This window comes from Notothenia rossii (genome assembly GCF_949606895.1).
Source record: "Notothenia rossii genome assembly, chromosome: 10".
In the NCBI taxonomy this organism is placed as follows: Eukaryota; Metazoa; Chordata; class Actinopteri; order Perciformes; family Nototheniidae; genus Notothenia; species Notothenia rossii.
This window is the reverse complement of record NC_136908.1, coordinates 41,402,584-41,424,842: the sequence shown is the minus strand read 5'-3', so window position 1 is coordinate 41,424,842 and position 22,259 is coordinate 41,402,584. Positions and strand designations below refer to the sequence as shown.

General features: G+C 42.6%; 1 protein-coding gene across 1 annotated transcript in view; it reads right to left on the bottom strand.

Moving 5' to 3' along the window:
* Nucleotides 1-16,239: 16,239 nt before the first annotated feature.
* Nucleotides 16,240-22,259, bottom strand: part of LOC307022768 (uncharacterized protein) — a gene marked incomplete at its 3' end in the record, with an annotated part of 36,586 nt that continues 30,566 nt past the window's right edge. The window contains exon 2 of the mRNA XM_079655661.1: nt 16,240-16,674. Coding sequence (XP_079511787.1) covers nt 16,240-16,674 — 435 coding nt within the window. The remainder of the gene's footprint in view (nt 16,675-22,259) is intronic.

Here is a 22,259-nt window from a genome sequence, read left to right as displayed (position 1 = left end):
AAAAAAGGCAAAAAGCAGGTATTGTTTTATTTTTTATTCAATGCATTGTGGTGTCAGTTTCACCGATTTGACATAAAACTATTTACATCAAAGTGCATAGTCTTAGCTTTGGCCTCTTTTATACACACACAAACACACTGACTGCGACTTGTCGAAGACAAACCATCTGCTTTTATACACACAAATTCATTTTGATCAAGTAATCAAAGGCGAGGTCAGATGTTTGTGTCGGACGTTGAATAGAGAAAGTGGTGAGCGTTTGCTCTAGTTACCATGCAGTTAGAAATCAGCCTCAACAGCTGTAAAATCCAGAAGATTGGCATTAATAAATAATAAATAGTAATAGTATATACATAGATATAAATAGTAATAGTAATACATAGTATATAATAAATATATTCAATAGGCTATATTGTTATACCCGCTAGAAGTAATGGTTTGAGAGCACTGCGAGTGGCAGTTTATACACGCTAGATAAGCGTTTCAATTCATCTTTATTGAGAGCACCGCAAGTTGCTTTCACCGTCCGACCCGATAAAACTGTATATTGGCATTAATAAATAATATATAGTAATAGTATATAAATATATTTAAATAGTAATAGTAATAAATAGTATATAATAAATATATACAATAGGCTATATTGTTATACCCGCTAGAAGTAATGGTTTGAGAGCACTGCCGTATATATAACCCTGACAAGACCTAATCCCTTTCATTACTGTTGGGAAGAGGTACAAGCCACCCATCTACATACATACATTTACAATAGATATCGTTAAGGAAAAAAGCTTTGGTTCGCCTTGTCCTCTCGACTTTAGTGCACACTTTCTTTGATGTGATGCCAAGACTTTGATAATTGAACAAACTATCAGCCTTCTTGTCATACAGCTTGACCACAACAACTGGAATGGTCTGACACAAACAGTTTGATGTGCAAACACAATTACATTTTAGTAGGAAAAATAACAGTATTTCTCCACAAGATTCATTCTTGAGTTTGACCACAGTGTTATTCCTTTTCTCTGACCGACGATAGTTTGTAGTATGAAAAACCATGTTTCCATTGAAAAAGCGGTCATATGACTCTACTGTTTTGACAGGAACTGTTCTATTCAGAAGTTCTTCTACAGCTAATTTTATAGATATTGTCAGAACAAGTGAAGATGATTTTCCAAGAGTTGTGAAAGTGCCAATCCTTTCCTTTAAAAGTCTTTTGTCAGCAAGCTTGCCTAGAAACAAACCAAAATCAGAATGTGGGTCAAAACCTACAATACAAAGTTGTTTGGGAATGTCACGCCAAAGGACAAATAGCTGGCAAATCTGTTTTGGGACATACTGGGTACCATTAAATAGAGTCTTTAGGAATCCATTATTGCTCTCAAAGTTAAATGACGATGTAGCCCAGAGAGGTCCCCAGTTCAGGACACTATCAGTTAGATGGATTAATTGATGAAAGTTGAAAGAGACATTTTCTTGGCCATACAGTTGTCCCATCTTTACTACAAAGAGTGTCAAGGCATTGTTAGCAAGTTGGAGGTCAAGTGGTGATATTGATTCTTGTAGCAAAATGTGAATACTAAACATCAATAAGAAATAATGTTGCAAAAATGCAGGTGGAAGGATAACTGGCAGAACGCTGATGGAATAAAAGAGAAGGAATGCCCGCCACTCAGATGCCTTCCAGAACATCCGAGTCAGCAGTGACCGTGGTGTTCTGACTATTTCTTTAGGTGGCTTCAGACAGAGAAGACGAGAGTCTAGCTGTGCAATCTTTCGACCTAAATACCATGGATTCAAACAGTTGCACGTGTCCAACCACAGAGACATAAGCTGTCGGCACACACCAAGCAGCACAGAATGCATGTAATCGGGGACAAATCCCAAAACGATGTTGAACAGGGGAAGCATAAAAAGCATGGACAATCCTTTAACTCCATTTTGTGGGCTAGCAGATTGAACGGCCTTAACTGTATTGTCTCTGAACTCATTGTGTGTCCTCTTCACTTGTTGCTCTTCATCATACACATAAGACCTCATGAATCCCCTGCCCTTTGGCATGACCACACCAGGGTGTAAGCACCAGTCACAACCATATTCCCCATTGAACTGTTTGCAATTCCGGAGTAGTGGCCTGGCAATGGCATCAGAGGAGCACACCAAAGAGAACACTTTGGAGGAGTGAGTGGTGTCCTGTCTGTCTTTCCATTCAAATGGGTTTTGGGCAAGATCGCAACATTCATCAATGAACGGCTTTAAAAATGTGTCCACCCTAGGTTTTTCAGGGCCAAACCAAAGTCCTGCAACCATCACATTCACTTTCCTTTGTATGCAGGGGAGTTCATTGATTGTAAATTGAAGTGGCCAAATTGAGTAATTAGAGGAGTTAAAGATTGGCAAGCCATCACAGTTCCACAAGAGTGTAAGATCATCTTCAGCCAATTTACCTTTTTTGAGCAACCTTTGGTAAATCTTCCCATCCATCAAGTCATTAATGTTGTCATGTGAATGCCTAATAGATTTAGGTATTAAGTCTATACCATGGTTCTCAAGAGTGTGTTTTAGGAGGTCCTTCAGTGATATAGCTAAGAAGAAGTTTCCCCTTTTGGCACTCGTTGTTGTGTTAAAGGAGGTGCCACAGTGTGAACATGAGCCATCATCAGGATCTTTACCAATGTAATGTTGACAGACCTCACAGTAAAAATGAGCCACGCTTGACACAGCCGGATCACCGAAAAACTTCTTGAAGAGATACTTGGATGCAGGGACGAGGTTAGGGACGAGCAAATTGATTAAACCCAGTAAGTCACTAAGGGCAGCTCCAGTTAGATGATGATGCAGAGCAAAGATCATCAAAGCTAGAAGGCCCTGCCCATGTGTCACTGTTGCACCTGGATACAACATTTCTTCATTCTGAAAACAAAATAACCATAAGAAATAATAAAATAATAATAAATAGTAGTTGGATGGAATGGGTGAATGGTGGCGCTAGAGGAAAGGTGATGGGCTCACACAAATCAATAGCTTTCTTTCTCTAGAGGACAAGAATGTTAACTGCAAATTGTGAGAAAATTGTAACAAACGGTATTTGAGATACAGAAAGGCTAAAATTGAAAGTTTGGTCTGATGGTTGCGCAAGAGGAAAGGTCATGTTCAAGGGTCACCGCCTGGTGGACATAATGACTTCATGGTTTATTATGTTAAAGAATATCAACAATGGCCCACATAACTCACCATCTCTGTGCCATCATCTGGCTCAGAATCCATTGCTGAAGTAGACCTACAGTTTGGGTTCACTGTGGGATCCTACAATAGGAACACATTAAGTAAAGCATCAGATATTTTTAAATGCCGAAAATACAATTTGGTTTAAGGAAGGATACATCCTCTTGAAAACAAACATTGAATGGTTTGTTGGCAACGCTCCCTTTTTCTTGCAATCTGCGGAATACTTGTGTGCGTTTCTCTATGGGGGAAAAGGCAGCTGAGCTCAGAAAGATGGTCACTTCTTCAAACTAAAAAAGCAGTTTATTGCCGCATGATTGTATTCACCTGCCAGACTGCCACCACTACTCGCATATCATCTCTGTGAGTGTGAGTGAGTGAGTGAGAGAGAGACGTTGCAGTGCTGTGTGTACAGTTTAGGCTATTTGACAGTGAATAAATGATGCAACTCCTGTGGCTTATTTGCTACCTGCTGCTGATTAAAGTGAAGGCCCCAAAGTCTTTATTTTTCTCCTTTTAGCGACAAGCCGCTAATAAGGTTTTGCTCTCCAAATAACTGTTTTGAATTAGGACACTTTGGTGGTTGGTAATGCTATTTAGGCCATCCAGTTATTTTAGTCAGGCCGGCTCAGATGATTGGTCGTGCTTTTTACAGTACTACGGCTTCCACATATGACATTTTTTAATGGACTTTTTGTCAAAGCACTTCAGATATTCATTGCTATCGGGATGTTAAGAGCATTCCATGGTATATAACAAAAAGTGTATCTCGAGCCAGTTTCTCAAACTTACCTACCCCACCTTTAAGCGTAGTCTCCTCAATTGAACATTGAACTTGGGATATTTGGCCATCTTACCAGTCTTAAAATCATTTTTCATTTCTAAATTGTTTTCATCTTCTCTCAAAATATTTAGTCCAGCAATCTCTCTGAGGATATTTTTTGTGAGTGTTTGAGAGTGAGAGAGAAACAGGGGTTGCCAGTGTATGCCTGTGTGTTCACATCACTTACCATCTCTGTGCCATCTTCTGAATCAGAAGAATTCAATTCAGATTCCATCATTGTTGTGTGTGGGTGAGGGGTGTGCAAGTGTTCACATATAACTTCGCAATTAGGAAGCTCTATTATAAGGAAGCATTTCATTCTATCAAATACTTTTCCTCCTTCACGTCGTCACCATCTTTATTATTTTTCTTTGATTGTTATGAATGCATTTCATAAGTATCAGTGAAAACCAGTGTTAATGGTCATCATAAGTTTTTTTTAAAGCATTAGGTAGATAGTGTATTCTGTCTGTTTGCATATCACCCTACTTTGGAATTAATCCTTGAACCAAAGATAAACTGAATGCAGACTTGTAAACAATATATCACAAGAACCTATTTAAGCTTTACACTTGTTGTTATGGAATTAATTTACGGATTGCATTATTACACACGTGTAACAGTTGTAAATATGCAGTGGGGTTTATTTCATTTCATTTTGTATAATCACACAAATTCTGTGTTTTATATTATCTAACTCTAATGTTCAATACCTGACTGACAAGGTCGGAGATCAGTGGGCGGAACCTCTGAAGTGTGGTCGCTTTGCTCAGGAGATTATTGTTGTGAGGACTTCCCCCCCATATATTGTGTCCCTCATTTGTCCTCTTCCCTATTTGTAAATGTTCCACGTGAGAAGAGTCACTGTGAGGGAAATCTAATGTAAAACTGATCGCAGAAATATACGCTTTGTGGACACAGGCCCTTACACCCTTCAAGGTTAATTAACGTTATATATATATATATATATATATATATATATATATCTATCATTGTTTGTACAATTATATGTACTTCTACCTATCCCCATTGTGTCCTATATTTTCTTTTACATTTCTGCTTTGATATTGTCTTATCAGTACGAATGTTATAAATACTGTAGACTCTAAAAGGCAGACAGATTACTCTATGTTACAGGTGTATGCTTCTCCTTGTTGAGAACTGAGGACAGCAAAAGTTTTCTTTTTGTGCACTTTTTTTGTTTCTTCATCATTATTATCAGCACTTTATGTCAACAAATACTGTAAACTATACAGCACACCTCCACTCTAGATGATTCCATGTTTGTAGCCAGTGTACAGGTTTATTTCTTCTTATACATTTCATGTATACTTACTATTTATGAAGAGCACAAACTGCTTCCAAAAGTCTACACTTCACATAGAACTTACCGTCTCATTGCCGTTATCTGGATAAGAAGTTGTCACTTGGTTGAACCATCAACGTGTATCTTAGACCCGATTCCAACTAAGCTGTTAAAAGAAGTTTTTCCATTAATTAGCACTTCTTTATTAAATATTATGAATATGTCTTTATTATCAGGCTATGTTCCAAAATCATTCAAAGTAGCAGTGATAAAACCGCTTCTTAAAAAGCACAACCTCGATCCAGAGGTTTTAGCCAACTATAGACCTATTTCTAATCTTCCGTTCCTCTCAAAAATTCTTGAGAAAGCAGTCGCAAAACAGCTGTGTGATTACTTAAAAAACTATGATTTATTTGAAGATTTTCAGTCTGGCTTTAGAACACAACATAGCACAGAGACAGCTCTGGTTAAAGTCACAAATGACATTCTAATAGCCTCTGACAAGGGACTTGTCTCTATTCTTGTCTTGCTCGATCTTAGTGCTGCATTTGATACTATCGACCATGATATCCTATTGCAAAGACTAGAGCACTTAGTTGGCATACAGGGAACTGCTTTAGGCTGGTTTAGGTCTTATCTATCTGAACGCTCTAAGTTTGTACGTGTCAACGATGAATCTTCCATGCAAACCAAAGTTAGCCATGGAGTGCCACAGGGCTCAGTGCTTGGACCTATTTTGTTCACCCTATATATGCTTCCGTTAGGCAATATTATAAGGAATCATTCTGTAAACTTTCATTGTTATGCGGATGATACTCAACTATATTTATCAATCAAGCCTGATGAAATTAATCATCTAAATAAAATTCAAGACTGCCTCAAGGACTTAAAAACGTGGATGACCTTAAATTTTTTGATGTTAAACACGACCAAAACTGAAGTTATTGTACTTGGCCCGAAGAATCTACGAAACAAATTATCTAAAGATATATTAACTATGGATGGCATTAATTTGGCCTCCAGTGAGACTGTAAGGAATCTTGGTGTTATATTTGATCAGGATTTATCCTTTAACACCCACATAAAATCCATTTCAAGGACCGCCTACTTCCATCTACGTAACATTGCAAAAATCAGGCATATCTTGCCTCAAAACGATGCAGAGAAACTAGTCCATGCATTTGTTACTTCAAGGCTGGATTATTGTAACTCCTTATTATCAGGGTGTACCAAGAAGTCAGTCAAGTCGCTTCAGCTGATTCAAAATGCTGCAGCTCGTGTACTAACCAGAGTTAGGAAAAGGGACCACATTACTCCTGTTCTGGCTGCCTTACACTGGCTCCCTATAGAACACAGGATATAATTTAAAATTCTTCTTCTCGCCTACAAAGCCCTTAATGGGCAGGCGCCATCTTACCTTAAAGAACTCATTATACCCTATTGTCCTACTAGGGCATTGCGTTCCAAGAATGCAGGGTTGTTGGTTGTTCCTAGAGTCTCTAAAAGTACAATGGGAGCCAGAGCCTTTTCTTATCAAGCTCCACTTTTGTGGAATCAGCTTCCAGTTTGTGTTCGGACGGCAGACACCCTATCCGTTTTTAAGAGTGCGCTTAAGACCTTCCTTTTTGATAAAGCTTATAGTTAGGGCTGATTAGATTCAGCCCCTAGTTTTGCTGATATAGGCTTAGTTTGTCGGGGGACATCTTACTTCTTCCTTCTCTCTGTCTATACCTGTGTACTCTCATGTTCCGATTAACCCAGCTTCTCCAAATTTCTTTCTTTTTGGTGTCTATATACGCCGGGATCCGGAGTCATGGATGATCCTGCGGTCCTGTGTCATGGATTGCGAGTCCTGGATCTTGAGTCGTGGCTGCGGTCCTGGATCATAAGTCCTGGATGGATATCCTCGTGGATTCATCTTCTTATTATACACACATGCATTTCAAAACATTTGGACTACCTATGTTGCAAATGTATTATCTTTTCAATTTACACACGGCATCTATTGCACGTCTGTCCGTCCTGGGAGAGGGATCCCTCCTCTGTTGCTCTCCCTGAGGTTTCTCCCATTTTTCCCTTTAAACTGTGGGGTTTTCTCTGGAAGTTTTTCCTTGTACGATGTGAGGGTCTAAGGACAGAGGGTGTCGTATTGTCATACTGATATTCTGTACAAACTGTGAAGTCCACTGAGACAAATGTAACATTTGTGATATTGGGCTATATAAATAAACATTGATTGATTGATTGATTGATTGGTTCATCATGGATGCCTATGACAGAGTACAGTTTTAAGAACAAGACGCTTGTGCCTGAGACATCGCATGTCTTTATGATCACATACGGACAACTCACCATCTCAGTGCCATTGTCCTGGTTAGAATCCATTGCTTCAGTGGAGTGACATTGCCTTGGGTGTTGCATGGGGTCCTTTAGGGAAACAGACAAGCACAGGGATGCAAACTTGAATGGGTGAAATAGATAACAGGGATCCTAGGCCAGGGATAATGAAAATATCAGGCTTGCTACTGCTTTAAGCATTATAGATTTAAGCCTTTTTTAATGCCACTCAGAATTAGATTTAATACCAATTTTATAAAAAACTAAAATATAAAAAAGCAAGCAAGGACATCAAGGGTTCAGGGGTAGGTAAAAAGTCAGCAGTATAAGCCACATAGAAGTGGTATCAGGGCCGTGGGAAGTAGGGGTGCTGAGGGTGCTGCAGCACCCCCCGGTGGAGGACAGGGAATTTGCACTTCCACAAGATTAAATAAAAAATAATAAAAATATATTAATAATACAAAAACAGTTTCATTCAATTGTTTTGGTTATGTTCATATACTGACAATATTTAAATGATAGGATGTGGTTTAAAAAATGAAGATCTTATTTTACACATTTTGAGTCTGGTCGGAAATGACGTCAAGCACATACAGACAAGTTAAGTACAGTACAAGTACAGTAACAGGACGGACATACTATAATGGCGGCACAAAAGCGAATATTAGATTTATTTTCGAATCCTTCAAAAATATGTAAAATTGATTGCAACACAACCTCGGACAGCATGCCAAGCAATAGCTCAAGCCCAAGTACCTCGGGAAACTCTTTGCCAAGAGAGAACGTCCTTAACACTGTTGAAGTCGTTGACAGCTGCCAAACAGAGAATGAAGCTAGCGCTAGCACTAGCACTAGCAGCCAAGTGGGAAGAGGAGAGGGGGGAGCTAATGCCAACGGCTCCAAACCAAGTGAGGCTGCTGCAACTTTAACGCATCCGTCGTGCCAGCCTCGTAACCACGTTTTCCCTGGTAGGCATTTCGGAAAGGAAAACTTTTCCCGTTCTTTTCAACCCGGCTGGTTTGATAAGTGGAGATGGCTTACCTACAGTATAGAGACTGATAGCGTTTTTTGTTTTGCATGCCTCCAGGCTGTGCAGAAAAAACTAATATCTTCAGAGTCAGACCATGGTGATAAGTTTTTTGTGGGGAGGGGATTTTCCAACTGGCAAAAAGCAACTGCTAAATTCAGTTTGCACGAGAAATCGCCTATACACACAGAGGCAATCAGGAAACTTTCTGGATTACAGCAAACTCCAATAACTGCACTCCTTTCAGATGGTGTAGTTAAAAGACAACAGACGGCAAGAAATGTCCTGGAGATTTTGTTCCGTTCCATTTCCTTTCTTGGAAGAAAGGGATTGCCATTTAGAGGAGACACAATGCGCGAAGGCATTCTCTACGAGTTGATGTTGGAAAGGACATATAATTTACCCAAGGAAAGAGAATGCGTTATGAGGCGGGACAACTGGGTCAGCAACACCATACAAAATGAGATTATCTCCCAATTTGCGCATTCTGTTCAAAGGACAATAGTTTCCGTGCGTCTGTCAGTGAATTTTACGGACTAACAGCTGATGGTACAACCGATATCAGCACTGACGAGCAGTTTTCCTGCTGCCTTCAGTATGTGGACAAGGATCTGGAGACACACTGTGACTTTTTAGGATTTTACAACTGCCCAGACACTACAGCAGAGACACTTTTTACCTGTTTGAAAGACATTCTACTGAGACTGAACATTCCTATTGCTCATCTACAGGGGTATTGCTTTGATGGTGCCGCCAATATGTCAGGCCGTTTGTCCGGTGTTCAGGCCCGGCTGAAAGAAGCGAGCCCACACTCACTGTATGTACACTGTTGCAATCACGCCCTGGATCTTGTACTCCAGGAAGTTGCACGTGGGGTAAACCTGATTGCAGAAGGACTCAATTTTGTGCAGAGTGTTGCTGTGATTATCAAAGAGTCGGCGAAACGCAAGCAATTGTTTGAATCACTATTTGGCTGTGAAGACGTCATTGTTAACATTCTGGGTCTATGCCCAACGCGATGGTGTGTGCGCACCAAAGCAATTAAACGCTGTTGCGCATCATACTCTGTCTTACTGACAACACTGGAGAGTTTGAAGGAGGACAGAAGTGTGAGAGGGGATACCAGGGCCAAAGTTGCCGGGCTTCACAAACAGGCCCTCAAAGGCAAAACTCTTTTCAGCCTCCGCGCATGTGAAGCGCTATTTGGCCCTTGTGAGGCTGTCGCGAAAACCCTGCAGAGCAAAAAGGCAAGTGCACTCGGTGCCATTGAGTGTGTTAACCTTTTGATGGACCGCGTTAGTGCCCTGCGAGTTGATGGTGTGGCCGGTATGATCAACGAAGTGAAAGAGAGTGCTACCCGGTACGGCCTAAAGATGCCTGATGAAAATGAATACAGGGTGAGGGTAAGCAAAACACCTGCCCGGTATCGTCAAACCAGAGAGGCTGAATCTCTGCAACAGGCAACGTATGATGTCAGATGGAGGACTGAATTTTACGAGGCTGTGGATCTGGTTCACTCTGAGCTCAGCAGGAGATTCGACCAGGATGGGATGAGAGTAGCGGCATTCAGGGAGAAGATCGCAATTGACGCAGCAAACGGAAAGCTGGTTGCGGTACTGGACGCAGAGGCTTTGAAATTACCCACAGGGTTTGACCTAGGCCGACTGCAACTGCAGCTCCAGATGTTGGGAAGTGCCTTTAAAGAGACTGTTCACAAGACAGTACAAGAGGTTGCATCAGGTCTGTCAGAACTTCATCCTCAGACAAGATCTCTTTTTGGAGAAGCAGAGAGGCTAATGAAACTCTGTATGTGCCTTCCTATATCAGTTGCATCCTCGGAGCGAAGTTTCTCCACACTCAGACGCCTTAAAACCTGGCTGAGGAGCAGCATGTCCCAGAAAAGACTTACACACCTTACACTCATGCATGTGCACGGAGACATCGTTGAACAAATGGATATACAGGACATGATGAAAAGTTTCCTCAGTATGAATCCCGAGCGCAAGAACACCTTCGGAGTATTAGCCTAAGGTAAGACATTTTTTTCATGCACGAACACCATGTACAGTCCCGAGGCCTACTATTGCTATTTTTAGTTTTAAGATAGATCTGATGCCGTTGTTTTTCCTGTGTCAGTGGTTGTTTTGCAATATGTCAGTTTTGCAATATGTCAGTTTGCAATATGTCAGTGGTCGATGCGTTTATTATTTTTGTGGCATTGTGCTTGCCCGTACTTGGGAGGGAGTTACAGTTTGTGTATCCAATCATCCTGTGTCTGTAGTCGCTATTTTATCATTAAAGTTTGGCTTCGGAGGAAGTACCCAGTCGCTGTTGTTGCCCTCCCCCCCTTTATATTGTGTCATCCCCACAGCACCCCCCATTTGAAACATGTTCCCACGGCTATGCTTGTATGTGACTGACCCGAGCTTGCGCCTCATCGTTCCGATAGCTCCGCCCCTTCGCTCCAACCCCCCTCCCTCCCCCCACATCTACAGGTGAAAATTACTTTAGCGACACATTCATTGCAAGAAGTGTAGCAAAAGTCAAGGCCGCAGATTTGTCGATTTATACTGCCACAGAGCAGATTCGTGAAGTTGTAATGACTGATTTGAGAGGTTGTAATAACAAAGTTGTAATGGAAAACATATTTTAAAAATATATTTTTTTCTGAAAGTGAACATTTCATCAATAAGTTCTTTTTTTTCCTACAAGCTAAAAAACTTTTTTTTTCTTCTGTGACTTCAAATTTGATTCACTATGGAAGCCTTTTTGCGCTACAGGAAAAAAATAAAATAATCCTATTAGTCAATATATTAACTTACTATCTCAATATATTGACTTACTATCTCAATATATTGACTTATTTTCTCAATATATTGACTTAGCTATCTCAATATATTGACTTAGTTATCTCAATATATTGACTTAGCTATCTCAATATATTGAGTTATATATTATGTTTTTAATGAAACAATTATGTCAAATACAGAATAAGGCACATAGACATCAATGTTTATCATATAAGCGGTACAACTTCATATTAAGGTATGCAAATTAACCATCCACTAGTTGTTAATTAACATGCATATTAGCAGTATATTGTCTCTTTATTAGTCATTATAAAATACTTATTAATGCCTTATTCTAGATTACCATCGACACACGGTTTGTCCTACAGTGTGGTGTCCCGGGCCATTCAGGTACCCCTGTCTACTGTCAACAGACTGGTCCACCAGGGAGCGGAGGACATCGCTGCTCTGAGGTAATTTGTAATCAGGCTGCCTGCTGGTCCAGAGCTGGAGGAGGTCAGGCAGGGCTTCCAGCAGTTTTCCAACAGCCCTGCATTCAGTTCTTTTGTGGGTGCCATTGATGGGTGTCACATTAGGATCAAGACCCCACCCGGACCCAGTCGCCAGGACTATGTGAATCGGAAGCTATTTCCATCCATACAGCTGCAGGCTGTCTGCGATGGGAAGGGGAAATTCCTACAAACTTTTCGTCTGGGTTTTTCTTGTGTGTCAGTCATCCACACCAATCAGAAGTGCTGTGCTCCACATGTACCAGCCATTGTTAACCAATTAGAAGTGGCCCATGATAGAAGGTGATTGACAGATTGATCCGATCACCTGCCAAGTATTTTTGAAAGTGCCTGCCCTTTCCAAATGGCTTCCAATGGAGCTTTCCTAGATGGTTTGCTGAAACAAACAATCTGAGTCAGGTTAGTAATGCTCCATCACATGTTTTACATATATTACAGGGTGAATCTGAAGACTGAAGCTTGACTTTAAAACAACCCAACAGAAGTTTCATGTAAGTTTAGTTCTTTCACTCGTAGCTCTGGCTGCGGGGGTGCTAGAGATGGGAGCACGTTGATACGACCTTCCTAGCCGGAAATATGGTCGCATTTTACAATTAACTTCCGTTGGGTCACTTAAAAACAAATATCGCAAATCGAATCGCAATCGCAATATCTGTCAGAAAAATCGCAATTAGATTATTTCCCCAAATCGTGCAGCCCTAGTGGCTACCCCTGCATAGTACACCCAATAACCATCGTAACTCCGTATCGGGAGCCACTACAGGGGAGAGAACAGAGCCGCTTCAACGGCTGCCATGCCAAAGCGCGCAGCATCATAGAGCGCGCTTTCGGGCTACTGAAGGGGCGATGGAGGTGCCTCCTGTCGAAGTCCTTGGAGGTGAACCATAACTTTTGTCCTTGCTGTGGTCACTGCCTGGTGTGTACTACACAACCTTGGCATTACTAAAATATTTGTTTTTATGTTACCTGTTTGTTTGCTTGACAGAAGAAAAATGCATTTACTGGCCAGATGCATTACTCTGTTCTCTTGTTTGTGCCATTTATATGCCTTATTTCCAATTTCCCCTTCTCAAGTTTATTTAGAGCAAAGGACTTTACAGACCCATGTCTTTATTACAAATGGTATGTAAAATAGGCCATCACACAGTTTCGTCAGAAACTGTTACATTTAGTGTTGAAATTGAGCCATGTTCAGTGATACAATATTGTTATGCTTTGACTGAACGTTAAAAGAAAGAAGAGACATGTGTTAGTAATTTTACTTATGTAGGTTTTGAGCTACATGCAGTAACATGACTCAATTTTAATTGTTATATTGTTTATTTAATAAAACATCCCTGATATTGCATTTGGATACTTTACACATGGTTGGTTTATGCGCAGAATGATTTGAGGTGGAGATTTGAAAAGCGGAAACATTATGAGTTTCAGTATGACTATAGATACCTTGGGTTGCACAATGACTTTAAAAACGTTGGCTTTTTAGTCATGTCACAATCATAAAATGTATATTCAGCTTTGTCTAAAATAAAGATCTCCTTGTATCTTTACAGCAAACACATTTGTTGTATTTTTTCTGTATTTCTAGTTGTAAAGAAGGCTTCATGCTTGATTTAACCCTTGTATGGTGTTCGGATCTGTGGGACCCGTTTTCATTATCCATCTAAAGAAAAATGACATGATAAATTATTATTTCGCACTCACACTCAATGGCCTTGGCTCATTTTCTGTGAAGAACATATATCAGAACACATTTTCAATGACCACCCACTGTACCCCCCCCCCCCTTCACATTTACATTAAATACAGGGTGCTAACAAAAGTGTGGAAATTGTAGGCCCTGTACACCTGTGTGTGTGTGTGTGTGTGTGTGTGTGTGTGTGTGTGTGTGTGTGTGTGTGTGTGTGTGTGTGTGTGTGTGTGTGTGTGTGTGTGTGTGTGTGTGTGTGTGTGTGTGTGTGTGTGTGTGTGTGTGTGTGTGTGTGTGTGTGTGTGTGTGTGTGTGTGTGTGTGTGTGTGTGAGAGAGACTTTTGTGTTTCTGCCCCTGCCATTCCCGCACAAGGTTGCAACATTGTTGATAAATTCAAGCACGGACACCTGTCTGCTCTCACATTCCGGCATTATGTCTTGCGGGATACAATCTTAATTTTTTTCATTCTATCCCAGCTGCAAATTTGGGGCGGGACACAATAAATAAAACTTTGCCAGTTTTGGTCCTTATCACAACTGATCAAGATGGCCAAAGAAAGATGGCCAAAGAAATGGTTCTCTGCTCAGAGAACCATTTGATGATGATGAGGAAGATAAATAGGTTTTAGAATGTGAGGATCACATATCTGAGAATTCTGAGTCTGACAGTGACTTTGAAGAAGAGGATGAGATTGAGCATCAGCTAGTTACAGCAAAAACAAACAAGTAGCACTTTAATTCATTTATGTGATTTATAAAGATTAAAGTTAACAGATATTGTTCTAAACTGTATTAAAGTAAACATGTATTATTTTAAACTGTATTGAAATGAACATGTACTATTTGGGACTGTTTACAAAGTAATCCTATATACAATATAACCTTCTCACTTACACTCACTGACCCAGATACCAGCACACACACATATTCTTTTCAAGGTCCTTTCTGGGCACCAATATATCTGTGTACAATGTTTGATTGTCTGGGAAAGAATAGTTTGTGTGAAATATTCCTTGGGAAAGTAAAGGAGTGAATCCAGGTGCAAGATAAAAGATTGACTCTGTCCTTGTTTACTTCCAAAGCTCTCACGCTCTGTTCAGAAGTAAAATACTTTTTCCCAGAACTCTGATTCGCTGTATTGGACCCGACCAGAAGTGAATCCAATCAGTAAGAACACCTAGGGGAGTGAGCAACTCCTCCCCACGGACTCTCTGATTCGCTTAGGAGTGAAATCGACCAATTAGAGATTTGGGGGGGCAGAGCAGCCGACACATGTCTGCCCCCAAATATGTCTATGAATACTGATGTTTATTCATGCACGATGCCCCCTGTTTGTGACTGGCTGGTCCCGATATCTGTATCGCACGGCAGTAGAGCTGAGGGCCCGGAGTACTCTGTAACTGTATTTTGTAGCTGCTGTTGCAGAGGGCTCTGTATTATGTGTTGTTGTTTTTACCATTAAAATCTGATTATTGTTGTAACTTTTATGCCGGTGTTTTGAACTCCTTCTCTTATTAATGTGACCAGGCTCATCTAACGGAGGGCGCAGAGCGGAGGTGGGCTTTAAGCCACCACCACTGTGTTTGCTCCTACATTTAAAGGTGGGGTAGGTAAGTTTCAGAAACCGGCTCGAGTGCACTAAAATTTGAAAGTACACAGCCAAAAAGACTCCGCCCCTTCTTTCAGACTTCCTTACAGAGCACCTCCTCCGCGAGAGCAGGCTGCAGTAACGTTACATATCAGGCAAAGCTAAACACATCTAGGTTAGCAATACTACACAGCCAAAGCAACTCCGATATTGACTCTGGTTTGACTTCTCCTAGTTTCCACTTTCTTTTTGTTCTTAATTTGCTCCGTTACATTTTTTCTTTTGCGACCAGTAGACGATGTTGAAAGTAACTGCCATGGTGAAAGTGGCCGTCTGTTGCTGGCGAGTCATTGAAGTACTGCTGCAATGCACGCCCAATGACGGCACGCCCAATGAGGGCACGAGATACATTTGTGCGTGCACGAGATGGAAGGCTGACAGACAGGGCGGCAATCCAATCCGTTTACCGTAGTTTTTATAGTATTACGGGTTCCACAGATGAAATTTTTGTATGGATATTTTGTCAAAGCACTTAAGATATTCATTGCTATCGGGATGTTAAGAGCATTCCATGGAATGTAACAAAAAGTGTATCTCGAGCCGGTTTCTGAAACTTACCTACCCCACCTTTAACAAATATAAAAGGGCAAATATTAACCATAAATGCTGTTTATATTGCTTGGAATTTGGATTAAGTAAGCATCTGTTGAGTATTTTAACCTAAAATAGTTTTATTGTGTTGAATTGAAACCCAAAAAGGCAGCGGGTCCACCAGACCCATCCACTGGCTGAATAACAGAAATATAAACACACCACACAAGGGTTAACGTCAAACTTAAATATGTATTTCAAAATTAAATATTATCCAAAACATCACATACAACAAATGAACAAATCCAAAGCAAAAGACAAAACAAACAGACACTATTCTTTGCGAACTAATTGTTCGAAGAGCTCGAGAAATTTCGTGGAGGTTTCCTCGGAGGCTGCCTGCTGTCGGTTGAAACGGTCCTCCTCCTTGACCACCTCCGCCTCCAGGAACCGTATTAACTGGGATGTGCGGGTTTTTTTGCGGGGAGGGGAACCGGCAGAGGTGGGTGGCTCAACATCCTCCTGGCTGTCCGCGCCAGACTCGGTGGCCTCCTCATCCTCCACTGTGGCCTGGCTCTGGACAGCCTCAGTGGATGTTGAGCCACTGCCAGAAGCCACAGCAGCTGTGGCGGAGTCCATCAGGAAGGGAGGGTCGTCCATGGATGGCGTCCCACCGATGGCCTCATGCATGGCCGTAAAACAAAGCCATGTGGCTGCTGTGGCCTCTCCCCAGTCGGTCCCTGTCCCGGTTGGGGGGCGTCTCATCCTCTACAAAAACACAAACGAGAGGTAAAGTTATATAATAGCAGCTATGCTGAGCAGACACAACCATGGTTTCACAGGCACACATGAGTAAACTAATAAATTATAACATATTACCTTATATTTTCGTTTCAAATTGTGGCACTTTTTGCCGACCTGCGTGGGGGTTACAGACCCGCATAACCCAAGGGCCTTTAGAATTTCCTTGAGTGATACAAGAGATGTTTCAAGCTGGTCAGCAATTAATAAGGTCTGCAGCAACAGGTGCCATCTAACAAAGCAATCGATATTTAAACTCAGAGGTTCAGCAAACAATATTAAAATACCAATTGTAACCACCAATACGTAAATACTAAGGATCATATGTTCCCAATCCAGGAAAATGTCACTCACTCCCAGACTATCTTGGCAGTGTGCCTTCGGCCTGTAAAAAGTTGGTCACTCTTGACCCTCACTTTAATGAGGGTCAGAGTTTCTTCCTCTGTCCCCTGTGAAAAGACAAAGTTAAAGGTGTAGCTTAAAACTATTGGAAGATTTACAGACTCTGTAATGAGCGATGGATTCGAGTGTAGGCCTATATAGCCCAAATCTAATGATAGTGCTGAATGCAAAACAAAGTTCTGGTTGATTAAATACTCTTAAAAATAATTAAACGTTTCTACTTTTAAACATCATGGCATGCTTATAGCAGGATTGGGTGTAATTCAAATGTAGAAAACAACATAAAGAATATCAGGTGAAATGTCAATAAGGAATGCGATTAGAAGGCTCTAACATGCAGCTTTTTGGCATGATAACACAATTATTGGTGAAATGACGGCCTCGTCTACTGATTTTAATTCAACCCATATATCGAGCCCGATCGTCCATTTCAAATGATTTAATGTAATAGTTTGCCTGACTGGCCGTCGTAATCGGGCTCTTTGAAGATCCAAAAATCCACAGTTTTCTTAAATTTCTGATCTCTCTCTCTCTCTCTCTCTCTCTCTAGGTCGTCCTAAAACGAGCCCTCCATCGTCGCTTCCAGTCATCCAGGTTCTCCATACATCTGGCCAGTTCATTGGTACTTTGTGCTCCTGCGTCATTCTTGAGTACGTCCACGTATGTTAGTGTGGGACGTCCTCGTGACCGATGCCCGTGTGTTAGTTCCCACAGCACCACTTTGCTGGCTGGCAGCTCTTGATGCCTTTGGCAATGTCCTACTAGTCTCATTCTCCTGGCTGCAATTTTCTCGCTCACCCTTGGTATTCCCTCGTACAGGATCTTGTTGGTTACATGTACACTCTTGTTGATGTTAAGTACTGCTTGCAACATTCTGGTGTAGCATTCGTCTAGAGACTTTTGCCGGGTTGGCATCAGGGTCCAGTATTCACTGCCATAGAGGAGAACAGACTCTACTGTTTCATAGAAGAAGCTGAGTTTGATTTGAAGGGGGAGGTTGGAGTTCCATACACTGGTCATGCCGTTCAAGGCCCTCCATGCAAGTGCCTTCCTCACCTTAAGATCTTGCTCGATTGAGTTGACCCATGAGCCCAGGTACTTGAAGTCCTTGACTTCTTTAAGCAAAGTCCCTTCTGTTGTCAGAGGTGGATGTTCCGGTAAGATGTTATAGGTGATAACCTCAGTTTTCTTGGCGTTTAGCCTAAGGCCAACCTTGGCACATTCTACCTCCACTCTGTTCAGGAGTTCCTGTGCTTGTCCCACGCTGTCGGAGAGCAGGCTGATGTCGTCCTCATAGTCCAGGTCTGTCAGGACTACTGTGGGGTATCGTCTCGACCTCCTTGGCGTTAGAGTGAAGCCAAGATCCTGCTCTCGTCCACTGATGGCCTTCCTGAGCGCATAATCCAGGACTATGATGAAGAGGAAGGGGGCTAGGGTGTCCCCTTGCATTACCCCAGCCAGGATGTCAAACTCCTCGCTGTTGCCATCCGGGGTCACCACCTTGGCCCTTGTTCCTGCGTACATGGTCTCTATTGCCCGGAGTAGGTTGGGAGGGATACCGTAGCCTCAAGGATCTTCACCATTGTGCTTCTGTGGATCGAGTCAAATGCCTTTTTGAAGTTGATAAAGCACAGTCCAGCAATCAGGTTATCCTTTTTCACCTCCTCGATCATTCTCCTTAGTGCCAAAATCTGGGCTACGGTGGTTCTCCCCTCTCGAAAGCCATTCTGGTTCTCCCTCAGGTGAGGGTCGATGGCGTGCCGTATCCTGTTCAGTATCATCCGGTTTTAAACCTTTGCGGTGATACATGTCAGGCTGATGCCTCGGTAGTTGTCTGGCTTTGAGAGGTCTCCAGCTTTAGGCACCGGGATGATGTTGGCGAGAGACCATATATCAGGCTGCATGTTGTGCAGTAGAACAAGGTTGCAAAAGTCTAGGATGACATCGAGATCACAGTTCTTTAACTGAGACCTCCGGGGGTATGCCATCCGGCCCAGCACTTTTGCCCTCTCTCACTGTGGACTTCGCCCTGGCAAGCTCACTGGCTGTGAAGGGACCATTGTCGATGGGCAGGTTCTGGAGGAATGCTGGTATACTTTCCTCAGCTCCATCCGCTGTTGTGCCCAGCAGGCTTTGTACGTGGTTGAACCAGGTCGTCACCCTCTCCTCTGGGCTGTGTCCCTCAACCTGTCGCTCCTTAGTCCTCTTCCGTCCAGTCATCTCATTAATGACCCTCCCCATATTGCCTTTCACCTTGCGCTGCCTGCACTCTTCGCACACTCCCCATCAGTTCCTCCCCTTTGATAGTGTCATAGGTACTGAAGATAAACTGTTTGGCTTTGTTCAGTATCCCATGTCTCTCCAAGGTTGGTTCACCCTCAAAATTGAGGCGTGCTTCCTCCACCCTACCCCGTGCCGCTACGACCTCCGGATGTCTGGACCGTAGGGAGGTTCTGGCTCTGTCCAGCACGGGCACACATAGCCTGGTCGCCTCCTCATTTGCAACAACGAATCTCCTGTATTTGCTGCTGGGCTCCGCTCCCTAATCCAGCTGCCGAAAGCCCCTCTAACCTCCTCCGTATACCTGGTTTGAAGGCCAGAGTCGGTTGTGAATGCCTTCCAGTCATGCCAGATCTTGGGGCTTGGCTTGGGGACCCTGAGGCTCAGTCGCACCCTCATGGAGATCACGCGGTGATCCGAGCCCACAGAGCTGAATGTGCTGTACGGTTCAGCATTCAGGATGGAGTTCCTCCACTTTTACCTCACAAGTATGTAGTCCAACTGACGTAGCATACCTGTGGCTCGATCTTGGAAGGTCCATCTCTTGCCTGTTCTTTTCCGGAACATGATGTTCGCTGCCAGTAGTTCATGTTCCATGAGAAGGGCCGTGAGGTATGCGCCATTGCGGTTGGTAGAGTCATGGTATGGATAGGGTGCATCCTCTGGTCCAAGCCTTGCGTTGAAGTCACCCAGGATTGCCAGGAAGTTTTGCGCTGGGACATCTCGGACTGCTGTTGCAAGGTCCTCATAGAACTTCTCCACCTCCTTAGATGGTGCCACGTTGGTGGGTGAGTACACAACTATGACTGTTGTTACTGGGTTGCCTGAGAGCTCTGCAATAAGGATCCTATCGGTGTGATGATAAACCCGACGGAGAGCCTTACGCGCCAGAGGACCCAGCATTAGCCCTACGCCCCCTGTTGCAGCCTGGGCTTCGTTTTGCCATGCAGATGCATTGATGAACGTGCATCCCTCCACTCTGCGATACACGATCCGGTCATCAGTGTGCACTCTTCTGTGTTCCTGGATTCCCAGGATCTCCACTCCCCGTTCCTCAGCACAGTGTGCTAGTTCTACTAATCTAGCTTCTTCTCTCACTGTACATGCATTGAAGGTTCCCATTATGAATGGTCTCCGACAATGCATGAGTGCATCGGACGGGGTGATGTGATCGGACAGGACCCTCCCTTGCTGGTTTGGGGTCCTATCGTCATGTTGTCCTCCGGAAGGAGGACAAGCACCACCATCCGCTGCGATGTTCCTGCGGACTCCCGCCGCTGTAAGTATAGGATTTGGGATGACTTTGTTCTTCATGGTTGGCTTTACTATGCTGATTAAGGACTGGGGGGCACAACGCGTTAATAACGCGTTAACGCAAAAAAAAAAAATTAACGCCACTAATTATTTTAACGCGATTAACGCATGTGTATTTTATGTCCTCGGCCGCCCCGTAGTTTCAGAGCGCATCAAGTTTAAAATACCATCTACAAGCTGATACTGACAGCTCCGCTCCTGCCGCCAGCTTGTGGCAGACCACACTTCCACGCTCACCAGCAGGCACCGACTGGCCATCGGGAGGACCGGGAGGGTGTGTGTATGCGTGGCGCGAGAGAGAGACCTTACGTGTATTGTTGTTGTTGTTAGCATCGGGTGCTAGCTAGCTGTGCTAACGGAAGGAGCTGTTTAAACAACAGACTCTCACTCCATAATCGTCCAGGAGCGACGTTTGGTCAGGTTCCCGTGGCATGCAGTTGTGACGCTCCTAGGCTCCTTCAGCTTCATAAAGGGACGCAAATAGCTTTCAACTGATTGCAATGTATTCCCATCTGCTGCGGGATTTGACGCTCATGGAAGCACGGCATTCGTTTGTGTCGGCTGCCATTAAAGGCAATGTGAGCGTCCATTCCCATTGGATAACGGAGAATTGTACACCCGGAAGTAAGTATTCCCCTTACTGTCGATTGATTTTACTCGATCGACTAAAAAACACCAGATTATCCCTGTTAATTACAAAACATTGATTGGTTTAAATTGTGTACAATGCTTTTGTATTTTTCCCCTTCGATTCGGAGAAACAAATATTTTTTCGGAGTAAAGGATGGTAGAAGACACTACACTACCCAGAATCCCCAGCTATCGTTTAGGACTACACCATGTCAGCGCCATGTGCTTTGTTTTTCAAGCCCCGTGATTAATTCTCAAGCTCTGTGATTGGTTGACCTCCAACTGCATTCCATTCATTCCAATGGCTGGCGTCTATGTCACGTGATCTTCAAATTTCTCCCTGCAGAAAAAAAAAACATGGCCGAACTTCATTTGATTCTCGGTGGAAAATGCCTATTTTAAAGTTAGTTTGGTCATTAAAATGCGTTTTGATGTCATTTGATTCGAGAAATATGAGTTTTTATTTCAGATTATGTGTGCAGTGGATGTACATGATCCTTAGTTTGCTAGTTATTATGAAGATTACTTCAGGAAATTGCGTCCACAGAACGTTTTCATTGTTACCAAGGTGGTTGCTAGGGACGCTGCTATCGATATTATTTCTGTTATGTTGTGTAACTGTTTAATGGTGTTATCTTTATTGCTACCCCCTTCCCCGTCAATGTATAGTGTTGGTCCACAGCGCAAACTTATTAGTTTAACAAAATCCGTATAGATACGTTATTTTCCCCTGTGCAATTCCAGTCTCACATCTCACATCACATCGTCATTAACAAATACCGGAAACAGACCGAAAACATTTAAAAAAAAATAATAATACTTTATTCCGAGTGTGCTTGCTTTTCTCTTTGAAAGTCATCACATAACGGCATTGTAATACACGGTTCGGCTGCATTAAATATTACATATCTGCCGTAGTTTTCTAT